Consider the following 24,185-nt stretch of genomic DNA (forward strand, 5'->3'; position numbering starts at 1 on the left):
ATGGATGAGACTTATGTCTGGGTGTCCTTAATTTCTTGTAGACAATAGTAGCCACATATAGATTTCCAATTCTTCCAATGTAGCTTTCTTATTTTCTTTAGCTTTTTTTTCATTCGTATGGTGGCATTTTCAGCTGTCCTGGCGTACTTGCCACTTATTTTGACCAAAGCATTATAATTTTGCTGAAGAATTTCTAATTCCTTTTTTCCCTTACTCTTCTTCATTATCTTAAAATTGATAATGGGAGAAGTTTGTTTCAGGAACAACTTCATTTATATAGTGATGGCCATAAAAGTAGTGTAATTTCCATCTTCGTCCACTTCATCATCGGAATTCAGTTGACAAGCTTTCTGAATCACTAAGAGTTGCATTCATAATGTTTCCCTTTCCCCTTAGGTAATTTGGGCATTCTCTTTTCAAATGACCTACTCCATTGCACTCATAGCACTCATAGCATGTAGGTGTGGAGTTTGAAGATCCTTCACTAGATTTCTTCCACTTGAAGTCCCTTTTCCCATCGTCCTTTCGAAACTCTCTTCTTGAATCAAATGACTTCCTAAATGGCTTTCCATCTTGCCTTCTTGAGTTTTTCTTGAATTTCAGAAATTTATTGAAATTCTTTGCAAGATATGCCACCTCCTTCTCAATGTCAATCTCATTGGAATTTGAAACTTTCAACTCTTCAATCGATTTTAAGGCAATGGATTTTCCAGACTTGTGTGAAGGTAATCCCATCTCATAGGTTTGTAATGATCCCAGAAGCTCTTGAATTTTGATTTTATCAATATTATTGCTCTCCTCTATTGCAGCAACATTAGGACGAAACACTTTGGGCAAGGACCTCAAAACATTCCTTACTATTTTCTCATTGGATTTTTTTTTTTTTTTTTTTTTTGCAAAAGTGTTTGAACCAATGTACCAAACAATATAATAACAAGAAAGTATTTTTAGTCCTTAGGAAAGAGATAAGACGTGGGATGCAATGGGTAAGTGATAAAATGTACAACATTTACTACTTTTGTCTATCTAAAATGTAGATTTATATTGCAAGTACAATGTAAACGTGTAAAGGTTCTTTACGTATTAAACCTTGGAAAGAGGAAAAAAAAAAAACACACACACACACAAAAAACAAAACAAAGAAAAAAAAGAAGAAGCTAAATGATGGCTTTGTTTCACCACAATTATTTAGAAAAAGAGAGGAAACTAGATGTGTGCCATTGTTGTCATGAAAATCCACAACATCCTCAAGCGGGTCGTGAAGTTTTGATTAAGGCCGTCGCACAAGCCTTACCCACCTATACTATGGGTTGTTTTAAGCTTCCCATTACTCTATGTCATGAAATGGAATCCTTGATTTGCAGATTTTTTTGGGGCCAAAGGGGTGATCGTAGAAAAATTCATTAGGTGAAGTGGCAAGACCTATGCAAACCAAAAAATTAGGGTGGTATGGGGTTTAAAGATCTCGCCTTGTACAATGATGCACTTCTAGAAAAACACACTTGGAGGTTGCTACATGATACTCAATCCCTTCTTCATAGAGTTTTCAAAGCCAAGTTTTTTCCAAACTCCACAGTTTTGGAAGCTAAATGTTCACCGAGTGCATCCCATGCTTGTAAGAGCATAATTAAGGGAAGAGATGTGATAAAACGGGGAGGCTTATGGCGTATTGGGTCAGGTAACTCGGTGTTAGTGTGGGGTGATAATTGGCTGCCTACGCTTGGATGTCCGAAGGTCATTTCACAAGGGGGTGAGGGCTATGAGACAACTAGAGTGGGAGACTTCATTGACCAAGAAACACGGGTATGGAGAGAAGACTTAATTGATCGAGTTTTCTTTGATTTTGAAGCATCCATTATCAAAAAGATCCCACTGTGTCGATCCATACAAGATGACATACTAATCTGGCCTTTTAATCCGGATGGAGTCTATTCGGTCAAGTCGGGTTATAAATTCTTGCAAGACTCAAGCCTAGCCCGTCAACAAAGCTCATCAAACTCAAACCCCTTGAAACAACTCTGGAAGCATCTCTGGAGTCTTGATGTTCCTAATAAGGTGAAACACCTGATTTGGCGAGCATGCAAGGATGCACTCCCCACAAAGAAAAACCTTGTTCGACGTAAAGTTGTCTCTGACAGCCTTTGTGAGATGTGTAAGCAACACGAAGAAGATACTCTGCATGCCCTCTATCACTGCTCGGAACTGCAAAGCCTATGGATGACGACACCGGCGTGGAACCAAGACATTCTCAAGCAAAAACGTGCTTCACTGACTTTATTGTTTCTGTTTTTGCAGGTCTGAAGGAACCCGAGCTCCTCATGGTGGTTTTATGGAATTTGTGGAAGCGTAGGAATAATCTTCGCTTAGGCAAGCCTACAATACCACTTAATAGGGTGTTGGAGCATTCTCGGGAGCAACGGATTGAGTCCCACTCCAGCCCCTTACCATCAACCACATCGAGGAGTAATCAGCCAGTTACCTGGACACCACCTCCTGAACATTGGTATAAACTAAACTTTGATAGAGCCACATTCGCAGACATGGACAAAGCAGGTCTCGGGATCGTCGTGCGCAATAGTGATGGCCTTGTTATGGCGTCTATGGCGCAACAAATCCCACTGCCACCTTCAGTTGTTGACATCGAGACCCTAGCAGCAAGAAAGGCCTTTGAGTTTTCCTTGGAGTAGGGGTTTGAGCGGATCATTCTTGAAGGAGATTCAGAGACTTTGTACAAAGCTTTAAAAATAGAGGGCAGCAACTTCACACCGTACGGTCACCTAGTGCAAGATTTATTTTTCCTCAGTGATCACTTTTCAGATTTTAAAATATCTCTTGTACGTAGAAAGGGAAATAACTTAGCACACTCTTTAGCAAGAAAATCACAATTTTTAACACATATGTCAGTCTGGATGGAAGAGGTACCACTAGACCTTTTCTCTGTACTAGAGGCTGATTTATCTAGCCTTCTTTAATAATACAAAGGCCTGTTTCTCAAAAAAAAAAAAAAAAGTTGAAACGTAGTATTTATTGTTGCTATACTCCAGTTGAGTCACATTAACGACCACATCACCCACTTATTTCCAACCATTTTTCTCTTATTTTTTGACTCTTCTTCTTCTTATTGATTTTTTAGCTTACTGTTACATTTTCTCAAACCATTACCCCTCCCTTTTATCTTTTCATTTCTCAACTACTCTTAACCTTAATGTAACTCTTCCTTTATCCTCCCTATCCTCTTATTGTAAATTTCCAATTCTCTCATTCTACACATATTTTCCTAAAATTTTATTACTCTCTCTCATTTTTATTTTTTATTTTTTATTTTTTATTTATTTTTTATGGATTTTTTATTTTATATACCTCTACTTTATGTTGATGAAATTTGGTGTTCTTTAGAATTCTACTATGGGCTGATGCAAATTTTTTTTTTCATTGTTAAATGTTATTATATTGCATTATAAAGTATAATATATAAGAATATAATTTTATTCTATTATATAGCATGACTTGGATAATTTGGTGTGACTATAATCACATCATCTTTCTACCTTCATCTTTCTATTTTCTCACTTACATTAATGGGCCATTAATTTCGGTTTATATATATATATATATATTGCTCAAATTTGATAGTATTAGTGGAACTTTCATTATTTTGTTATGTTTAATATGGATTAGAATTGTATGGGCATTGAAAGTGTAAATGGAGGCACATACACCTTTATGTTTATTTTTATTTTTTTGGCTGGAAAACACTGTTCAGTAACGGTATAGTAAATGCGAATGTAATAAATTCGAATACAAGGTGCCTTTTTTGAGGTTTACATTTCCTCAAGGTGGAACAAAATGTACCAAAGTTCCTAGATATGCTGGAAGTGGTTCTCACTATGTGGTCCAGGATGTTGGATTAACATGCCCGCTCCCTTCCTCTGTTCGAGCAAGCTCAAAAAACATCCCAAAACACCCCTTCCTCTCCCAAACCCTCTGGAACAAACCTAAAGTAAGATTGATGATGTTTTTGTTGTTGAAGGAGATCAAGAGCCATCAGATGTTCATAAGACAATCCAATAAGACAACCCAATAGGCATGGATTACATGAATCATTTATGAAATTATTGTATGTTTAGTCATAATTAAACCACTATTTGAGTTTCTTTTATGTCTTTTGGAGGCCATTGGGTACAGCGGAAGAGAGTGAAGTTTTTTTCCCCCACATATATGTTAAGTTGGGGTCAATGCCAGTTTGTGCTCACCTAAAATATATTAAAATATTATTTAGTATCAGAGCATGATATCAAGCCAGATCGAAACACAAATACCCATTGCACTTTCTAATAAGAAATAGGAATGATTTGTTTGTCTCCCCACAATATGGCGCTTTTATTTTTTTTCTTCACCTATACGTTTAAAAAAAAAAAAAATCAAATCAAACTTTATTTAAATCTTCCTTTTTTTTAGATCATACCTTTTATGTTAATAAATATTCATTTTTCATAAAATGCCTTTTAGGTTACTAAGGGAAAAATTGTTGGGAAATATGAATAAAAATATTTATGAAGTAATTAAAGGAGCTTAATATAGTGAATAATTATTAAAATGGTGGGAGAAATAGGAATGATTTGTTTGCCTCCTACAATGTAGCACTTTTATTTTATATTTTTCCTCATCTATAGGTTTTTTTTAGGAGTAATGCTAGAGATACAAACTTTTTTTTACAAATTGCTGATGTGATAAGTGGTTATTGACAAATAAAAATGTGATATTGATGGTGGATCTAGATGAAAACTAATAAGAAGTTATTCACATTATTATTTTGTAAAAATATTGTAAAATAGTTTCTAACCGTAGAATTACTTTTCTTTTAAGAGTAATGCTAGAGACACAAACTTTTTTACAAAAAAATTTACAAACTGCTAATATAATGAGTAGTTATTGATAAATGAAAAAGTGATGTTAGTAGTGGGCCTAGATGAAAACCAATCAAAAGTTTCTAACAACAATAGTTTGTAAAAATGTTGTAAAATAGTTAGATGCTGGAGAGTCTAGAGACCAGAAAGTTCACCTATTTCGTGATCCAGACGGACAACCTTTTTTGACATAGATCGGGATGAAGGTTATCCAAATTTCTTTCTTTTATGGAGAAAATCATAGTAACAGTTAGTCATCTTTTAAAGTAACATATGTTCTATAATTATATTTTTCTTACTTTTGGATTTGACTTGGTTCAAAATTATATTTTGGTTTTTCTGATCTTCATTGTGATATGTTTAGATGCAACATTAAAATTTGTTATATAATTTTAATTTGTTATGATATTTTTCTAGGCTGTGGCTGAGATTATTGCCTCCAGGCATTTCAATTCACAGATAGATCTGGTACATCTTCTTTCCAAAAATGTCACCCTACTCAAAGAGTTACTTCTGTTTAAATGCTAAATCATCAGTTGGACTTGAATATATATCTGAATGTGCGTGTGTGTGCGCGTGCGTGCATGTGCATTTAAATGTTTGAAATTATTGTTTGGATCTTTAAATTGGCATCTATTCTCATTTGAACAGTTTCAGGATTATAGAAACTAAACAGATTATGAAGCCATAAATAATGGTCAACTGATTAAGCAGGGGTACTTTTTGTCTAAAAGCTTAGTATTGGCTGCAAACTGTTCATAGTGTGGATTTAATTTCTGCAAATGATCTCTCTTCTTTTCAGTTTCTAATTTCCTGCCCTTAAGATTGGTTGATGCGTTGCTAAAGTGCTTTAATGGTTTTCACTCGTGATATGTGTTTGGCCTTAGGATGAATGGTTGATTGGTTGGTATCTGTTATCATTTGCATCATAATATTTTTGACAGTTTAATAGTTGGGGGGTGGGGGGATTTGAAACTTGGATATCTCTATTGGAAACTTTAGGAAGTGTTAGTTAAACTACAAGGCTCTTGGCACCATTTACATCATTATGAAAATGAATAACTACCAAATGCACCTATATTTTCATCGATTTTTGTTTGAGATGATCAAAAAAAAGGATTACATTCTTCTTTTATGTTCTTTCGATATCTTGTCATCACTTAAGTTGTGACAAGTGAACTTTTACTGAACTTGTTTATGTCCTATTGGCCTTCCCTTGCTTTCAGTCTCTTATTTTTCATTTGTTTTCTTATTTCTGTTAGCTTTATAATTCTAATTCACCTTTGGCCAATATCAATGACAATTTACTTTTGTCACATATCTAAGTCTATGCTATACGTCCATGTATAGTCTCTTTTTCTTCTCTCACGGTCATTTCCGTAACCTATTCTTATTTTGTCCCTCTTAACTAAGCATATGTATAAATATATCAACTTCGAAGTTCTTGACATCCGATTGGGGAAAAATAGCTGTCTTTAACAAATTTATGTTAGGTAATTACTCATCTTAAAATGCCTCTGCTATCACCATGGCAAAGATCGAACAGTGCTAATCTAGCATACTTCCAGGAATTATGATGAAACTTTGTTTTTAAAGTTCTAAGTTAACTGGTCTCCTGGCTTGGCTTGTGGATCGAAGTTCTCTGCATTCCTTTTGTTCCATTATCACTGGTCACCTACTTGTGTATAATTATCCATAATTTTGTTTTGGGAGGTTTGAAGTTGACAGAATTAGCAACGTGAATCAACTTTATTTCTAAAGCCTTTGCCTTTTGTAATCTATGTCATGGCTGTCTTAGTGAAGAAGAATCAATGAATCTTTGTCTTCTATGTGGTTTTTTTTTGAGAATGATTTATGGTATCTTTATTGAATGCTGACGGAGAATATAATTTTGATGGTTTAGTCCCGTAAAGAAGATTCAAATGACTAATAAAATACTCATCATTACCAGACATTGGTGATCACATTTTCATCCTCAAATTCGAATGAAAATAAGGATTCTAATACTGGAACTTTGCGAAATTTGAGGTTGGAGCCAATCTAATGCATCTTTCACATAAAGCAAATATAAATGAGAGTGCGAACATGTATTCAACAGAAGTGCATTTGGGCCTCTTCCTGGTCCTTTCGGAAGCAATTTTTGGCTAAGTTTATTGAAAGCAAAGCATAGACACATGCTTGCACACACACGTATAGCTGGTAAGATTCTATGTTAGTTGGAGTCAGGTATTCGTACCTTCCTACAATATGCATGTCTAACACCTGTGCATGCCCATGTCATATGTGGCTAACACAGTTTGTTCATAACTTTGAGCTGATTACGTGACGAAAGTGAGAATGTATCTTCCAGTTAAAGCATCAATCAGCTTGACCACACTTGGGCCCAATGATGTCCATCTAGTCTTCCAAGGAGCTTTTCTTTGACTTCCTTTGTTACTGAAACATATAATTCAAATTGAATCATTGACTTCTATTGTAATGTTAGTAACGACTCTAATTTTATGATATATATACTATAGTTGAGAACAATGAAAGAATCTTGAGTACATAAGTTTGTGCTCCTTTTCACTTGATGCCATATTTCTAACCATTATTATCAAGGCTTATTTTGGATCCTCTTAAATGTCATTAGTGAGAAGTGGAAAAGCTTAGAAACTATGTAATTCATAAGGAGGCAGTGCAATTCAAAAACTTAAAATTTGCTTTTGATTCCATCTATGGCTTTGACGTAGAGTGTAACTTTTGCATGAATTGACAAATGAAGCAATTTTTTTTTTCAAAATTACTGAGTAAGTTGCAATTCGATTGAATTTTCATGTTTGACTATCCTTTCATTGTTACAGGACATGATATGTGCTATTGCTGAACTTGAAAAAGCGACAGACAGCCTCTGGCTGCTCGGTCTGACAAAAAGAATAAGGAGCCTACCATAGGGATCATGCAAATTTCAATAGAATATGCAAAGTGGCTGTTCAAGTACTAACTGCATGTCCTGATCCTCTTTCAAATGTGTAAAGGTTGACAATATTTGTTTATGCACTTTCAATATTATTTTGGTTGGATGAAACTGCAACTTGCTTGCAGTGAGTTGGGTTACAGGTCATACGAAGTGGTAAGGAATCCAGAGCTTCTGTACTGGCCTTTTGTAAGCGTATATCTTGGTACTGCCTACATGAAATGGCTATCAAATTATGACCAAAAGTAAGTTACCAAATATTGATCTGGTATATCCATCTTCCTTTCATGTTTGTGGCTCCTAATATATCTGTTTGTGTGCAAACAACATTTAATAGCAATAGTTGATTTGATTACCATATTGAGTTTCTTGAGTGATAAGATATTAATGCTATCATATCTGCAGAGAGAGAACAGAAGAGTTCATAATTAGGGCATATAAAGGTGGTACGAAAAAGGCAACTCATAAGTCAACTTTGCCATATTGGAAACGGTACCTTTGTGTCAAAGAAAGTCTTCCATCCAGCTGGTTGTTTGCTCTTCATTATGATGATTTGTATTTATGACAAGCATATCATTTTGAAAAATATTTAGATCACCGACAAGAGGACCAGTGGAAATATGTTGTGTGCTTCAGCAGGATGTGGGTATGTGGTATGTTTGATGAACAAGTAATGAAAATTTTCTGGATATGATTGAACATTTCCTATCTTTCCTTTCTCTCAATGAGTGGGTAAAAGCTTTGTTTTTCCTTCATTTATTTATTCATAACACTAATATCTTGTTATTGTGGAAAAAATGTGAGTTAGCATGTGGCATGGTGCTCAAGGAATGTCATGCTGAATATTTATAACTGCTACACATGTAACTGCTTTACTGCAAAGTAGAATACTTTTATGAAAAATCAGTATCTTGTAATATCACTTTAATAAACTCTGAGATTATCTGAAACTAAATACTTTTTTATCATATATTTTTTCAGAAATTTTTTTGAAGATGGTCGAGATGTTTCTGCTTCTGCTTCTGATGCTCCTACACCTCCACCTGGTTCTGCTACTGCTTCACCTCCATATGCTTCTTCCCCTCCACCCAAGTCACAGCCCACAGGTTGTCCTTTATCCAGTAACTTTATTTTTCATGCACGGCTTTTGTATTGTTATCTATATCTATGAGCTGAAACTGTCAACGTGCATTGTTTGAGTGGTATCAGACATCTCTCCATTCTTTGAATACAATGCCAAATTACTTCTTTTATAAGAAGTAGACTTTCCTTCCACTCAAAGAAAATCAAAATAGGAATTTAAGGCAATTTACTTTCAAATTGCTTATTTGATCATCTTATGATCATTAAGTTCTTAACATTTTACTCTGTTTTTGTATTATATATATATATATATATATTGAAAGTTCAAAATGGGTATGAAACACCCTTGAACGTTTCGACCCCCAAATTACAAAAATACCAATTCAAGCTTTATATCAAACAATTAATGTGCGAAATATGATAACAAGCTTATAACAGAATTGATAAAACAATCTAAGCTAAATATAAACACATCCACAGCAGTAAATATAAGGCAAAGATAAAGGAAAGAGAGATGCAAACACACGGACAATACACGATGTGTTATTGAAGAGGAAACCGAAGTCCTCGGCATAAAACCTCACCGCCACCCTCCAAGCGGTGATAAAATCCACTAAAGAATATAGTTGGGATACATGAATGACAGAAGACCCTCCAAGCCTAATTTACTCAAGTACCTAAGCCCTCCAAGCTTCTTGCTCCAACGAGGTTACGCTGAACCTATTTCTTCTTTAGCTTCCCGGATTCCGCTACTTGACCATAGCATCAACCAATGTATATTGGTTCCTTCTCAAATTGCTTTCCTAAGCACCAAATGGACCTTCTCACAGCCGTGGGTGTGGTGAGATAAGGGTTTGGTAAATAACCTCTCAAGGGTATGACAATGGAGAGGAAGAGAGTAAAGGAATTTGTAGAGTCTCTTAGATGAAGATTGGGGATGAGGCAATCTTGTTTTTCTCTAGGGTTTTCTCTCACAAAATTCTCTCTGGAAGCTCTCTCAATATGAGGGGTATAAGGATGTATATATAGTAGGGTGAGAAGGAAATGCAAAACATCAGTTTTTGCCAAACAGGACAAATTGGCGACTTGATCTCGCGGCTTGTCCAAGTCGCGAGTTCAAGTCGCAATGTAACGGCCTGGCCAGCCTGGGACTTTTGTCCTGTAGCGTGACGGCTGGCGTGACCCTTCAGCTTCCTAGTGTGCCTCTCATGTGCCAGCTTTTGGCGGCTTGACAGTCACGATCCACCTGCGAGCCCTAGCCGCGAACCTCTGTTTTTCTTGCACACTCTTGAGCTTTTCTTCACATTTTCTCACACACTACCCTTACAATTTTCCCACCTAAATTCAGGGTTACTAAGTGCTAAATTACAAGCAAATTGGTCACGGAATAAAGCTAATTAGATGGTTGATTAAATTCAACCTTACAATCTCCCCCTTTGGCTATTCCGTGACAAAACTCTACAACAGACTCTAGACTTAAACGTGAGTTGGGAACAGTTGGAAAACTCACTCACACCTAACTCTAGATTCTGTAAAGCTCTTGAACATATGAATAAGTAACTCCTAAAACACAATAACATAGCAATATCATTGTATGCAGAAAACTTATTATGCATATGGAGCAAAATAAGCATGATCAAGCAAAAATGAACATAAGCATAGAAGCAATAATTCATGGCAAGATCAACAACAATAGTCACTTAAGCAAAAGTGATTACTATATTCATTCACACAAGGAATGAACATCAGGACATGCAAAAATGATAAACTCAATTGAAGAGTATCATTTGCAAGTCCAACACTCAACCAATGCATACAAATATATATGCATCTAGGAACAATCCTACACGGGCACAAGAGTGTTGTACTTAAGATAATGCAAGGCATTAACAAGTACCAAAGCACAAAGCACAAAGGCTGCATATGCAAAGTTTTGCAAATACATGGCACAAACCATAAAAGCCTACAAAAGTGCATAAGTACAAGAAACAACCCTCAAAGCTTACAAAAGCAACAATGGGTACAAACCAACAACATAAAGTGCTGAAAGATATAAGATGGATACAGAACTATGATAAAAACTAAAGATAGACAAAAACAGTAAACAAAAATCTGTTAGCTGAAATCTCCCCCTTTCGTTGAGCTCNATAAAATTACTTAAAATAAGTAATGAAACAAATCATTTTGAAACTCCTTGATAAATATTTTTTTTTTCTATAAATAAAACTTTTATAAATTTTTGTTCAGATTAATAACAATAATTAAATTAGCGTTTTTTTTAATAGAACTTTCCTAATTTATTTAGAATTTGTTTAGAGAATATCAACTCTAACTATGTGATAATTTTCATAGTGATGGGTTGTTTTATCCAAAAAGAAGAATAAAAACTATATATATATATATATATTACTATGATAATTTGGAAAAAGGATAATTTTATTTATTAAAAAATATCAATTATAATTTAATGAGAATTTAGTATTTGGTTGCTTAATCCAAAAAGGTTATGAATTATTTTATGATTATTTGTAACTCTAAAAATTAAATTTTTTTTTATTAAAAAAATAAAAACATATATTTGAATGATAATGTGGGAAAATTTAGGTTTTATAAAACGGTGACAACTTTATAGAGTCAACAAAAGTTAATAAGAATTAAAAAACAAAAGTCAAACTAGAAAATCAATCAATCAATATATATATATATATATATTAAAATTCAAAACTCAAAGAAGTTTCAATTAAATTTCAATTGGATTCTCAATTTTACGTCACATGTCCCATCTAATTTTGTACCAAGTGAATTATTTTAGTGTAAAAATTGAAATGTCCAAATCCAATTAGATTCTATATTGGATTTCAATTGGAGTCCAATTTTTTGCCATGTGTCTTTTAAAATTTTTTTTTTAAATTTTTGTTGTAAGTGAATTATTTGATGCAAAAACCGAAGAGTCTAAATTATATATATATATATATAAAATGAGAAACCATTACATACTTTAGAAATGTACGGTTTAAAAAAAATGTAAGCGCATACATGTATAATTTAAACATCTTCTCAAAAAAATGTATAATTTGAATTGTGTAATTGTGATTGTTTTAATTGTACTCGTGCATACATATGAGGTTACACACTAGTGGATATAAAAAGCAAAGATCTCATGTAGGAGTGCATGAGGTTCTGCCAAGTGACACATTCTTAATTTAGGCTTCCACCTCAACAAATATTACATATATGTCAAAATATTAGTTCATTGAATGTGTCCATAGTTAAATGCACATATTAATTATTTATAGGTGTGCACTAATATATATATATATATATATATGGCTATGTTTTTTAAATAAGAAAGCAAAAATCTCACGTGGGAGACCATGAGGTTCTATCATGTGGCACGGTTACACCATATAATAAATATCAATAATATGGAATAGATTAAAATGCTTTTATCATTATTTAAATTACAATATTCATATGTTATTCTTTAATCCTTTAATTGCTCTTCACTTTTCATGATGATTTCGTTACTTCAACTAATTCCTATGACATACTCTATTTCTCTATTCTCTTGAGATTAAAAAAATTTATTTATCCCCTTAATTTTGTATTACTTTAATTCAATAAAAACCTATTCATGTGTTTCCCGACATTACTTCATGTTATTTCTTTAACATATTTTAATCATTTTATATAATCTTTCACATGACAATTTAAAGCATTATCCATGCATCGTGGAGGTCCTTTACTAATTTATAAAATAGAACTTACTTAATTAAATTAAAAATTTTTTGAAGAAATCAAATCCAATTTAGTGAGATTTTTTTTAGTAATGAGTAACTTTCTAAAAAGGTGGTATTTTTTTTAAAGATAGTTTGATAGTGGGGCAGGGAGATGTGAAAAATATTAACTTTCAAATATTTATGTTGCAACATTAGAAGAAGTTTAAAATTATATATAAGAAGAAGAAGATAAAAGAATATTATGTTATATGTTACTAGTCGGTACCCTGTGTAATATATGAGAAAGTTTGATGAACGTATTTATAGGATCCCCTTTCTCTCTCTCTCTTTAAATATGAAAATTGATCATTGTGGTAATTATTAGTAAGTATTTATTATGAGGGAAAATTGCTCGGACCTCCCTCTCCTAAGATTTTGTTATTACACTCATATTCCCTCTAGTTTGGAATAAGACACTCATCTCTCTCTCTCTCTCTCTCTGGCCCAGTCAAGATCTAACCTCTCTCACTTGACCTAGCCTATAGTGGCTCTAGGGGGCTCATGGTGGTATCATGGCAAGTTTTTTAGGCATTGTAGATCATTCAACCACCGCATACATGATCGAGATGGAGATTGACTCTATGAATTTGGATAATTGGTTTAGCTATTTTATTGAGTTTGATTTCAGTCGATTTTGTGATTTTTTAGTTTTGGTTTGATCAATGAGGTTTGATTCGAGCTAATGTTTTTAGTGATTTTATGGGGTTGGTTTGATTTCGGAGTGCTAAGATCTCCTTCTTCTTTTGTACAAGTCAAATATTTGAAAATGTTTTCCAAAATTTTTTCATGAACTTAGTTAAACACATGATATTTTTACATCAAAATAAACACAACCTAATTAACTAATTAACAAAAAAATTTCCAATTAATTGTTTTGAAATCACGCATTCAAGGCTTTCAAGCTTCTGGAAATTTCAAGGGTGGAAATTTCAAGGGTGAAATTTAGGAACTGTTTCCAGGAAGCTAACCCCTATGTGGATAGGCACACGCTTGCATAGAAAGGGGCTACTTTGCGGCAGAATTTTGTAACCTTTGATAATCCTCATTTGAATATTAGATTATACCTACTTGTTATTTTATTCTGTCCCCTCCAATCAAATAAATTATACTGTAAAATATTATCCTAAAAAAGAAAATTAAATAATAATACAGCTACAAACTATTTTATAACATTTTTACAAACAATTAATGTGACAAAATTTTACTAGTTTTCATTGAGGCCTAGCACTAATACCACTTTTTACTTACCAATTATTACTTACTACATTAGCAATTTATAAAAATGGTTTGTAAAATAAATTTTGGCTTTAGCATTTTTCAAGAAAAATTATTCTAAAATCGGGTTCTGTTGAGCTACTTCTCTGTTTACATTCCTCATTTGCATTTGACCCAAAATTTTCATTTTCTAGAGAAAGGAAAAACGGGACGCATGGTTTTCATGTCATTATCTAAACTCAAATCAATAGGCTTTAGTGTCACAATATTTGGTAAGAACTCACTAGTCACTACCCCTATATACTTATAATCTAATTCAAATTCGAAAATAGTTTTGGATGTACTTGCACCAAAAAATAAAGTTGGCTTAGTTGCGTCCCCTGGCTCCTACCTGATAAGAAACTCTCCAATAACATATAACTTGGTGACCATGGTCCATGATTCTCTTTGAAAATGTGGGACATATGGTGGGTTATTTCCGTACTATTTTTCAGAATTACTGATTTATTTATCTATTTATTACTTTAATTATTCTTTATAAAAATGGATGATCAAAGCTCTTTTTGAGCTTAATTACTCTCTCGGGTAGTCTTCTAGTAAATTATAAGGGAAAATCCTTTAGAAATGATTTCAAGATGATTTGCTACGAGTTTTGAAACTAATACCCCGAGTTTTTTGAATTATTAGACTAATTCATTGAGTTGATTTTATAAGTTACTGATTCTTATTTAGATCTACTATTATTGACGTTACTTTCTTTATTTATCTTCAACAATACTCAACAATAGTGAAGATTTTGCGAAAAGAAAGGGTGAGAAAATTTGCAACTTACGATATTCGCATTCAATGGGTTGGTTTGAATGTAGTTGGTTGCCCAAACAAAAGTTGGCTGAGTTGTGGCCCCAACCTGATAAAAAGCTCTACAGCGATAACAAGTGTAACTGGTGACTACGATCAAGGTTCAAGGATCATGATTTTCTCTGAACTGTATATAAACTTATGACGGGTTATTTTCATATAGCACCGTCCAAGATAGAGAAAGGAGAGGCTGAAATACATTGGTGGGCTAAATGGGCACCGGCTTCTATGGTCAGCAATTGGAGCTGGTTTTTTGTGTGCCCAGTCCAGATGATGAGACCCAGAGAAGTTGATTGATATCCATGTGATTCAATAATTTTAAATGACAGCCTAAATTTTTTTTTCTTTGGTGGAGAAAATGACAGCCTAATTAGGACTGATCGATCATACATCTAATTTTATAATTTGTTAATTTATACGATTACGAGTAGTCTCTGTAAAGTTATGGGACTTGGTTAGTATGTGTGTTTAAACAACAATTTTCAGTTTTTTTAAAAATACCTGTGGATGAAAAAGTATGTAAAAATACATGTAATGTTGTTTAGAAACTAAAAACATGTGTTTGAACTATTCTTCCTAACGTGTGTTTAACGAAAAAAAAATTCGCTGCTCACAGTTGTACAAGTCAATAAATTGCGAAATTGATTGCGTTGCTAGAATTATTCTTCCTGATCATCTTCGTGGGTACCATGTCAGCACTGATTTCAGATTTGGCTTCCTATTGGGTGGCTAGGGATGCCAGAGCCGCCCTTGGACCCACACACCTGTGCTTTGTCAAGTAGGCCCCGCACTAGAACAACTAGGTTGGGGGCCACGTCTAGAGATCTGATGAGGCAAGAGTGTTTGTCATGTGTGATGGTGAACATGCCGTGCTGCAGAAATATTCTAATAAAGACACTTTTTTGCCGTATAAGTGTGTATTTTTGCTGACATATCTGGTATGATGATTGAATAGACGACTCTTGGTTGAGAAATTCTCTCATACATGTCCCCCATGCCTATCTCACTTATGAAAATCTTAAATGCACTATCTATAAGTGAGGTCTATTTTATATAGAGGTAATTATAGAGTATTATGAAAGTATAATAAATGCATATTCATTGAAGAGGAATTTGTAAAGTCTCTTAGATGAAGATTGGGGATGAGGCAACCTTGTTTTTCTCTAGGGTTTTTTCTTACAAAATTCTCTCTGGAAGCTCTCTCAATATGATGGGTATAAGGGTGTATATATAGTAGGGTGAGAAGGGAATGCAAAACGTCAGTTTTTGCCAAACAAGGCAAATTGGCAACTTGGTCTCGCGGCTTGTCCAAGTCGCAAGTTCAAGTCGCAACGTAACGGCCTGGCCAACCTGGGACTTTTGTCCTTTAGTGTGACAGCTGGCGTGATCCTTCAATTTCCCAGTGTGCCTCTCACGTGCCAGCTTTTGGCGGCTTGACAGTCGCGATCCACCCGCGAGCCCTAGCCGCGAACCTCTGTTTTTCTTGCACACTCTTGAGCTTTTCTTCACATCTTCTCACACACTACCCTTACAATTTTCCCACCTAAATACAGGGTTACTAAGTGCTAAATTACAAGCAAATTGGTCACGGAATAAAGCCAATTAGATGGTTGATTAAATTCAACCTTACATATATTAAGATGGGTCATACTTTAGAAGAACTACGGAGATGGTGAAGCAAAGTTCTGTCACTTTTTTCTTATGGTTGGTAATTTACAGACAAATGAAATGGATCAAGAAACCATGATCTTGTGTTGTACCCCATTTTTATTGGGGAGGAATTGCTGTTTGCGCTAAAGCTCATTGTCTGCCATTCCTTGTCTTGTCATTAGTAACAATGTAATCAATATTTTGCAGAGTTCTTAACATTTGAATCTATTTAGAATAAAATATAACTTGTAATGGATCTACTCTAACTGAATTTCTATTCTACCTATCACTGTTTAAACCTTATACTTCTATATCAATAAAGTTAGCATTTTTACTTCCATTGTAATTTTATAAACTTCCCAATTTACTGCTTTTAATGGGAATATATAAAGATAAAAAAGGAAGTTTCTATAATTTTTAGAGTAAAGTAAATCAAGAAGCATTAATACGATGCTAGCTGACTTGTTCTAGTGTTCGTATTTATTATTCTTTGATCAATGATGCGGTGCAAATAAATTAAAAAATGCTATTTACAAAGCAGATCATGCTAGATGACTGCTAAAGATCAAATTATTCTAATACTTCATTGGTACAAATTATGCTCATACGGATTAGAATTTTTTCATTGTAAAAACAAAATTATCTCTGAAATCATAACAAATGCAAATGACCTGGATGACCAATGCACCCTTTTAAAAATATGTAGTGTGTTCTAACGTTTAATCATTAATGCTTCTTTAGTTGTCCTTACTTTTTTTCAACTTCAAATCCTACAGATTTTGTTATTAACTTCCTAGTCTTGCTAGGATTCCTCTATATTTGGATTTTTTTTTTCTTTCATTTATACTTTCATTTTTATTTTTGTTACTAAAATGGACAATCTCCTTTGTGTCTCTGATGAGGAAGCAGGTGTATACTCATATTGGGACACCAAAGCTTCTCCAGAAGACATGGAAGAATTGTGGAGCCATCCTGAGGTCCTGAAAGAGTGGACTAAATCGGGAGAGATACGGGGAAAAGTGCGCTTTTCCCATGATAACAAGAAGAGACCCTATCTTTCACGGGTGGAACTGAAGGCAAGAATCCATTAGAGTGAACATTCCTAAAGTTTGTTAATTATTAGGTCAATAATGCATATTTGTTAAGAATTTCTTCATACTTAACCTACCACATTCAGAATTTGTTTGCTAAATTGCTTAATAATTATAAGTAAACAAATTTATATTCTACTTTTCATGAAATAGATGGGATGGATTTGGTGAATGACTTTATATATAAAGTTCGTAACTGAGTGGGGCATTAAAGTATTGAATTTATTAAAAATATAAAGTTCGTTTGATCTTCATATAGTTATTATGTATTGCTAAAACGTGGGAAGTTATACTGATTGCATTTTAATTTTAATTTTAAGAGAAGATGGTAGATAATGACAATGGCCTAGTTTAATATCTTAATTATACCCGTAATTCTTATACTGCTATTCCATAATCAAAACTTATATGAATGTAACATGTCACCCTCAGTGATATTGAAATTTTCTTGCAGGCAGTTGCAGAAATCATTTTGACCAAACACTTACAAAACATATGAAACCTGTAAGTATGCACTTACTAGAAAAATTCTGTGGATCTTGTAATGGAGATGGTGTTATGTGACTTTATAATCACGATCCTTGTAGTACCTTTTTTTTTTTTTCATTACTATAATTTGTTTATATTTTTGCTTTTCTTAATTGAAAAATCTCCTTGATATATATATATATATATATATTTCAGTCTTCACTTATTCTGCCCTATATTCAGAGAATGGCTGTTTCAGATACATGTAAGATACTGCAGCATTTTTTTTTTTTTTTTTTTTGAGAAAAGTTTAGAAACAGCTGCATATTTAACATGGATGAGAGTGTCCAGCTGAAAAAGAAAATAAAATCCTAATTTGAGGAATGACGCAGTGCCTCACTATGGATACAGAGGGAACTTTTATACACGAGATGCAGAAACGTAACTAACATACTCAAAATATGTATGACATAATGTACAAACTTTGGTTTTACCAGTAGTAGTGGTGTTCTTATTCATGAGAGTTCTTGACAATATATTTTTGAGAGTGTTCCAAATCAAGATTGTAGGGGCAAAAACTCCAATATAGGATTTTTTTTTTTTTTTTTTTGGTAATATGCATAAAATGTGCATATGCAGACCATCATGCACACACTCTAGAATGCTGCGTCTAAGTTATTTCCATGATCTTTTTCTTTCTCTTAATTATTTTTAGTTTTAGCCTAGCCTGTTAGAGACATTTCAAGTCCTTGTGAATTGTGATGTGGGGTGGTGTGTGAAATTGTTTCAATTTGTTCTTGTTACAAACAAGTCTCTTTAGTTTTTCACTACATTGCAACTTATAAGTTAGGCTCATGCCCCCTCACCTTAAAGGGATTTTTGTTGTTGGCATGTCGGGTCATGGCAGTTTTTTATTTATTTTATTTTTGAGAATAGTTATGTTACAGTCATGTCTAGCCCTTATCATGTGTGACATTGCGCAATGTAGGTTCATCAAATTGTTGGCTTGTTGCATACCATAAACTATAGAGTTTAAGAGAATATGCCAAATAAACATTTTCATTTCTTTTTGGATAATTTAATAATTTGTATTCATGTTTTTCATGAAATTCTTCATTTACTGTAAATTTGAAAATGCACTTTCCCTTTCAAGCTCTCACTTCAAGTTTTCTGTTTGTATATTGTGCAAGCATATAATATTTCCTTATTTCTTATAAATCAAGCGTCAATCTTCCCATTCACTGTATCCTGTGGTGATTTTTCAATTGCATTCTACTATATTGCTGGAGTATTTTTTGAAGGATTTTTCGTGACAATGGTATATCTTGAAGTGTTACTCTATATCGGCAGTACGGTGGGGCAAGAAAAAAAAACTGTAAATTTATACTGTATTAGTTTTCCCCAACCAATGCTGCATGTTGCAAAGTCATCTGTTGGATCTATGATCTTTCAGGCTCGACCTAGCAGTTGCCGAGTTGAGGTCATTGATTTTTCTGGGTTTCTATGATGTGGAGAACTTTAATATTAATATTCCTTTCTTTAAACAAAATTTGGAGATTCCCTGGAGCTAGGGAACCAAGAATATAATTAAGCTATCTGGCATTTTGGTTTGGTGTATCAGTTTCCTGGATATATATTTTAAATTTTAATCCCAACTTTTTATGTCTTCCGTTCCATTCTTCTGGTTATTTTACATTTTTTTTTTTTTTGGTAATTCGTTTTTTCCTGAGACTTAACTTTCTGTACAGACGTGTCTTTGTGCTCTTGCGGAAGTCGTTAGCCTGCGTTTTGTAAATGGAGTTGGACCACGTACAGGAATAATGGGAATTGACTATTCGACAGCTTTCTGGCTTTACATGTATGTGACATAAACATACTTAGCATCTGATTTACTTTCACCTTTTGGCCAATCTTAACAAGAAATTTGATTGCTTTGGCACTTTTGGGGGTGTTGGGACATCTTATCAATATGAATTAACTTGATTTTTACCTTGTTTAGCATCTGTAGTGACTAAGTTCATCCATGCAAGCGGAGTGTTTACTAGATTGATATTAACTAATCAATGCAATTAGGCCATGTAATTTGAACCTAGTATGCCTGCATTTCAAATGACTGTCAAGGATAAATTTAAAAAAAAAAAATCTTGTGATTGTCACAAGAAACAAAGCCGTTTGTGATATATATATTTTAAACAAATGTCTGCATTTCTTGAACTTCTTGTTGTGTATAGGGAATTGGGCTACAGGGCTTATAGAGTTGATTCAGCTGATGATCTAACCAAGCCGTTCGTGTCTATGTACTTTGGTGCAGCCTATTTGGTTTGGTTAACAGAATATGAAGGGAGGTAAGCCTGCTGACTACAAAAAGTTCCATTTAGCTGTGTGAGATTTGTTGTCTGCAATAATATTTCCTAAGCAACTAGCAACTCATTCTTATTCAATAGTTGTAAATAGGGAAAGGACTCCACAGTTTGTTGTTCAGGCTTACATTTCAGGGCCAAAGAATGTGAATCTTCAGGAAACAGGTCCACTTCGGCTTAAATTCATGCAAGCATTGGGCAATTATGAGGACATAAAGGAGTATGCATCTTCTCACTTCTTAATTGAAATCAGAGAATTTTCAGTTCTTATGACATATGAATTTTTCTTTTTCTCAGTAGGGATCAAGGGAACTGCTCCATTCTGTAAGAGATGATCATCTGTGGTCTGTCCTGTACAAAAACCAAACAAGAGTGAACATCATTATAGATGAATGATTGGTTTTATAGAAACAATTTAGTGACATATCTCTCAGCAATTTTATTTCTGCAAAAAGCACAGGGGAAGACAAATAAAGAATCCTCTTTTGATTGGATGGATTTTGGTTCTAATCAATTTATTGGACACTCTTTGATCTAATTCTTGTAATATAGATTATATATTACTTAAATGTGAAACAGGATCGTCAATGACTTAATGGATCCAGTTTGGATAAAATTTTCCAAAATAGAAAGAATCTAAATAAAGGCAAATACTCTGGGATAAGATGCCCTATTCTCAAATATGATGGTTCCAAGTTTTCATATATTGTTTCACACTTTCAAATTCAAGGCCAAGTAATGGAGATGCAGATATTGGAGAATGCTATTGTATTAACAAACAATATTAATGGCTCAGGAACTGATTGGCATCTTGGACTGATGATAATGGGCACAATTATCAGAAGCGGATGTCATAGGTTAAAACTCTATAAATAAAAAATAAATAAATAACAATATTAATGGCCCACAATAAGTTGTTGGACATGAGATATGTTATTGGCAAAAAGAATATTTTCAATAGAAATGTATATGATTCAAGTCTTCCATTGTTGTAACTATTGTAACTATCAAAATATCCAAAAAAATAAAAAGTATCGAGCTATGGTATTCATACCTAATTAGAACATACATGTTCAAATTTTGTTATAATATTCCTACACACTTTGATATTATATTTCAAGTCAATTTTGCTCTTCTTTAATAGAAACCATAGCTTTAGTGAGCGTTTGGATGTTGTTGAAATTCTTTTGATGGTGCGTCTGGTGTTTTTGTGGGCCTCGTGCATTGTTCACGGGACTCGCAAGTCATTAATTTATGTAAATTTTTCTTTAAAACTTGATCACACAGCACTATTTACATATTTAAAAATTATTTTGCTATAGTGTTTTCAGCAATAAGTGATATCCAAACAGACCCTTATTCTCTCTCAAAAAAGAAAAAAAAAAAAAACTATTTAACTCTATTTCAAATTTTCAACCTACAAAAAGTGGACTTGTGGTTAAATTAAAATTAAACACTTACAGGGACCGGTAACACGAAACTATATTAAGCTTCAAATCTCATTTCGACCCAATCTAGAATATATATTTACACTGGTACCAACGAATCCTCAACTTTTAAGTTTCTCTATCTCTCTCTCCAAGTAAAAAAATGCATGTTTGCTAGGTTATTTGACCATGGGCCATTCTTGCAGCAGAAAAAGAAAAATTTCAAGCCTGTAGTGAGGCTCAAATTTGATTAAAATAAATGCCACATTTGGAAACATATTTTTATGAATAGTCTTATCTACTTTTAGGCTTATGTTAATGAGTGAGGAATTTATTTTCTGTTTGCCTTTAACTTATTCATTTAGTTTTTAGTTTTTATGTATAACAAAGCATTCAAACAGTCATATTGGTAAGAAAAATATTGATTTCAATAATTGTTTGTTGCATATAATAACAGAGTTTTATAGTTATTTTGTTTGATAACTCAGCTCAACTTTGACAACTATTGTTAGTTGTAATTGTGCTAAGAAAATTTTTGTGGTGTTAACATTTGATTTTGTCTTTACTCAATAACTCCTCTGAATACAAAGAAGGGTAGACTATTTAACCTTCAAGAACTATTTTCCTTTGAGATCCTGTGCACTACTTCCATCTAATTCCTACAAATAGGGAAGTTTTGTTCCACTTTCACCGATGCTAGTAGTCAAGTTAATCAGCAAAATAAGCATCTATAGTTAGTCAATTCTAGTTTAGTAGGATGCTTGATACTGTATGAAAAAAAGACTACCAATGTAAGTTTGATGGTAGTTCAAGGTTGTTTTTGTAGAAATTTGAATTTCTAGCCAAAATTCATGTTGCTCTACTCTGACATCCAAGAAGAAGATATTGAACACTTTTTGGTTTACTTTGTTTCTCGATTGCTTTATAAGATAACTTTTCACCAACAATTTAAGAAAAAAAAGGAATCTACTGCTGCAATATTGCAAGGCAAAGCTCAGAATCATACACAATCTGATTTCAATTCTTATTACATACCAGCTTTAATTAGACTTTTCATCATACTTGCCTCATATATCATTTTAAGACAATCTCCATCATGCTACCAAGATATATCTTTCAACCCCAAATGCAAATGTAAGTTAAAAATTCTTTATGCCAATGAATTGAACTACTTTGTATATGACATAATGAACTTAACAGCTAACAGATTCTTATCCTATCTGATATGCCATTTTCCAAAGAAACATTGCTAGACAAAAATGTGTTCACCCCAAAGAGGTTGAAGTCAGAATATTTGAAGATGCAAAACTGAGTGATCATAGCAGCAGTGCACATATCATGGTACAATGGCATGTATCCCGAAAGAAAAAGTCTACACCGTTATCACGGATCACACATTCAAAGTAATACTAAAAAGAAGAGGCAAAATTAAGCAAAGCAAAGGGCGACTACTAAGAAATAACATTGTCATAAATGAGGAAATAAGAAACCTTTACCAACCATAAGCAGAGTTACCATTAACAATTCGTCTTCCCCATAATAGAAAAGTGAAAAAGGAGAATTTAAGGATGATAATAAACTTCTGTAATAAACTGCAAACTTGATATAACAATTGACACGGTAAGCTACAATTTAAAAAAAAAGAAAAAGAAAAAAAAAGTCTACTCTTTTCTAGATTATAGTTGCTATGCATATGGGTGAGGTATCAACAGAAACAGTAGAGAGCCTAAAGTAGTGGTATGTTCATCATTTGGAGGGACAGAACTTAATAGTCAATCAAAGGGAGTGATTGTAGGCTTTGTAGCTCTACTCTAAAAAAATTCATATTATATTTTAGGGTAAATTTCACTAATTACCCTTAGGTTTGGGGTAGTGCCAAGCATGTTCGCAACTTCTCAAAACTAACCAATATGGTCCCAAGCACAACTTAGACCCTAAACAGTGTTAGTAAGGTTGTTATTCTGTGACTCTTTCTTCTCTCTCGTCTCTCTCTCTCACTCTATCTCAAACCTCTTTTTCCTCTCAAACAACCATCATGACTACCAATACTCAGACGATGAGACACTCAACCACCAAAGCACAACACACCAAGGGTCCATAACCCACAGACACCGCAATTCATGACACAACCACTGCCTCACCACCATCGTTACAAAGCCCACCACCACAAACTAAAACCATAAGTTGGAACCCAACCACCGCAGACCCACGGTCACAACTACCCAAATCAAACTAATTCAAAAACCCACGGCCAAACAAAACCAATTTCAGCCACCCAAACCACTAAACCCACGCACCACCACCGTTGAAACCAAATCTATCATTATCGATGCCATGAGATCAGTGTCATTGTCCCTTGAAGAACGCTTGCCAAAATCGGAGAAGTATCCA

At 33.7% G+C, this 24,185-nt stretch overlaps 1 protein-coding gene and 1 pseudogene across 1 annotated transcript; both read left to right on the forward strand.

Moving 5' to 3' along the window:
- Nucleotides 1-1,449: 1,449 nt before the first annotated feature.
- Nucleotides 1,450-8,428, forward strand: LOC136071611 (uncharacterized; annotated as a pseudogene).
- Nucleotides 8,429-19,715: 11,287 nt separating this feature from the next.
- On the forward strand, nucleotides 19,716-20,831 carry LOC136071613 (uncharacterized). Its single transcript, XM_065783167.1, has 4 exons — nucleotides 19,716-19,865; nucleotides 20,239-20,352; nucleotides 20,462-20,587; nucleotides 20,665-20,831. Exons 1-4 carry the CDS (start codon nucleotides 19,828-19,830, stop codon nucleotides 20,693-20,695), a joined length of 309 nt encoding a protein of 102 aa, XP_065639239.1. The 5' UTR covers nucleotides 19,716-19,827; the 3' UTR covers nucleotides 20,696-20,831.
- The last annotated feature ends 3,354 nt before the right edge of the window (nucleotides 20,832-24,185 follow it).

The sequence above is a fragment of the Quercus suber genome, unplaced genomic scaffold (assembly GCF_002906115.3).
Source record: "Quercus suber isolate HL8 unplaced genomic scaffold, Cork oak 2.0 scaffold_330, whole genome shotgun sequence".
In the NCBI taxonomy this organism is placed as follows: Eukaryota; Viridiplantae; Streptophyta; class Magnoliopsida; order Fagales; family Fagaceae; genus Quercus; species Quercus suber.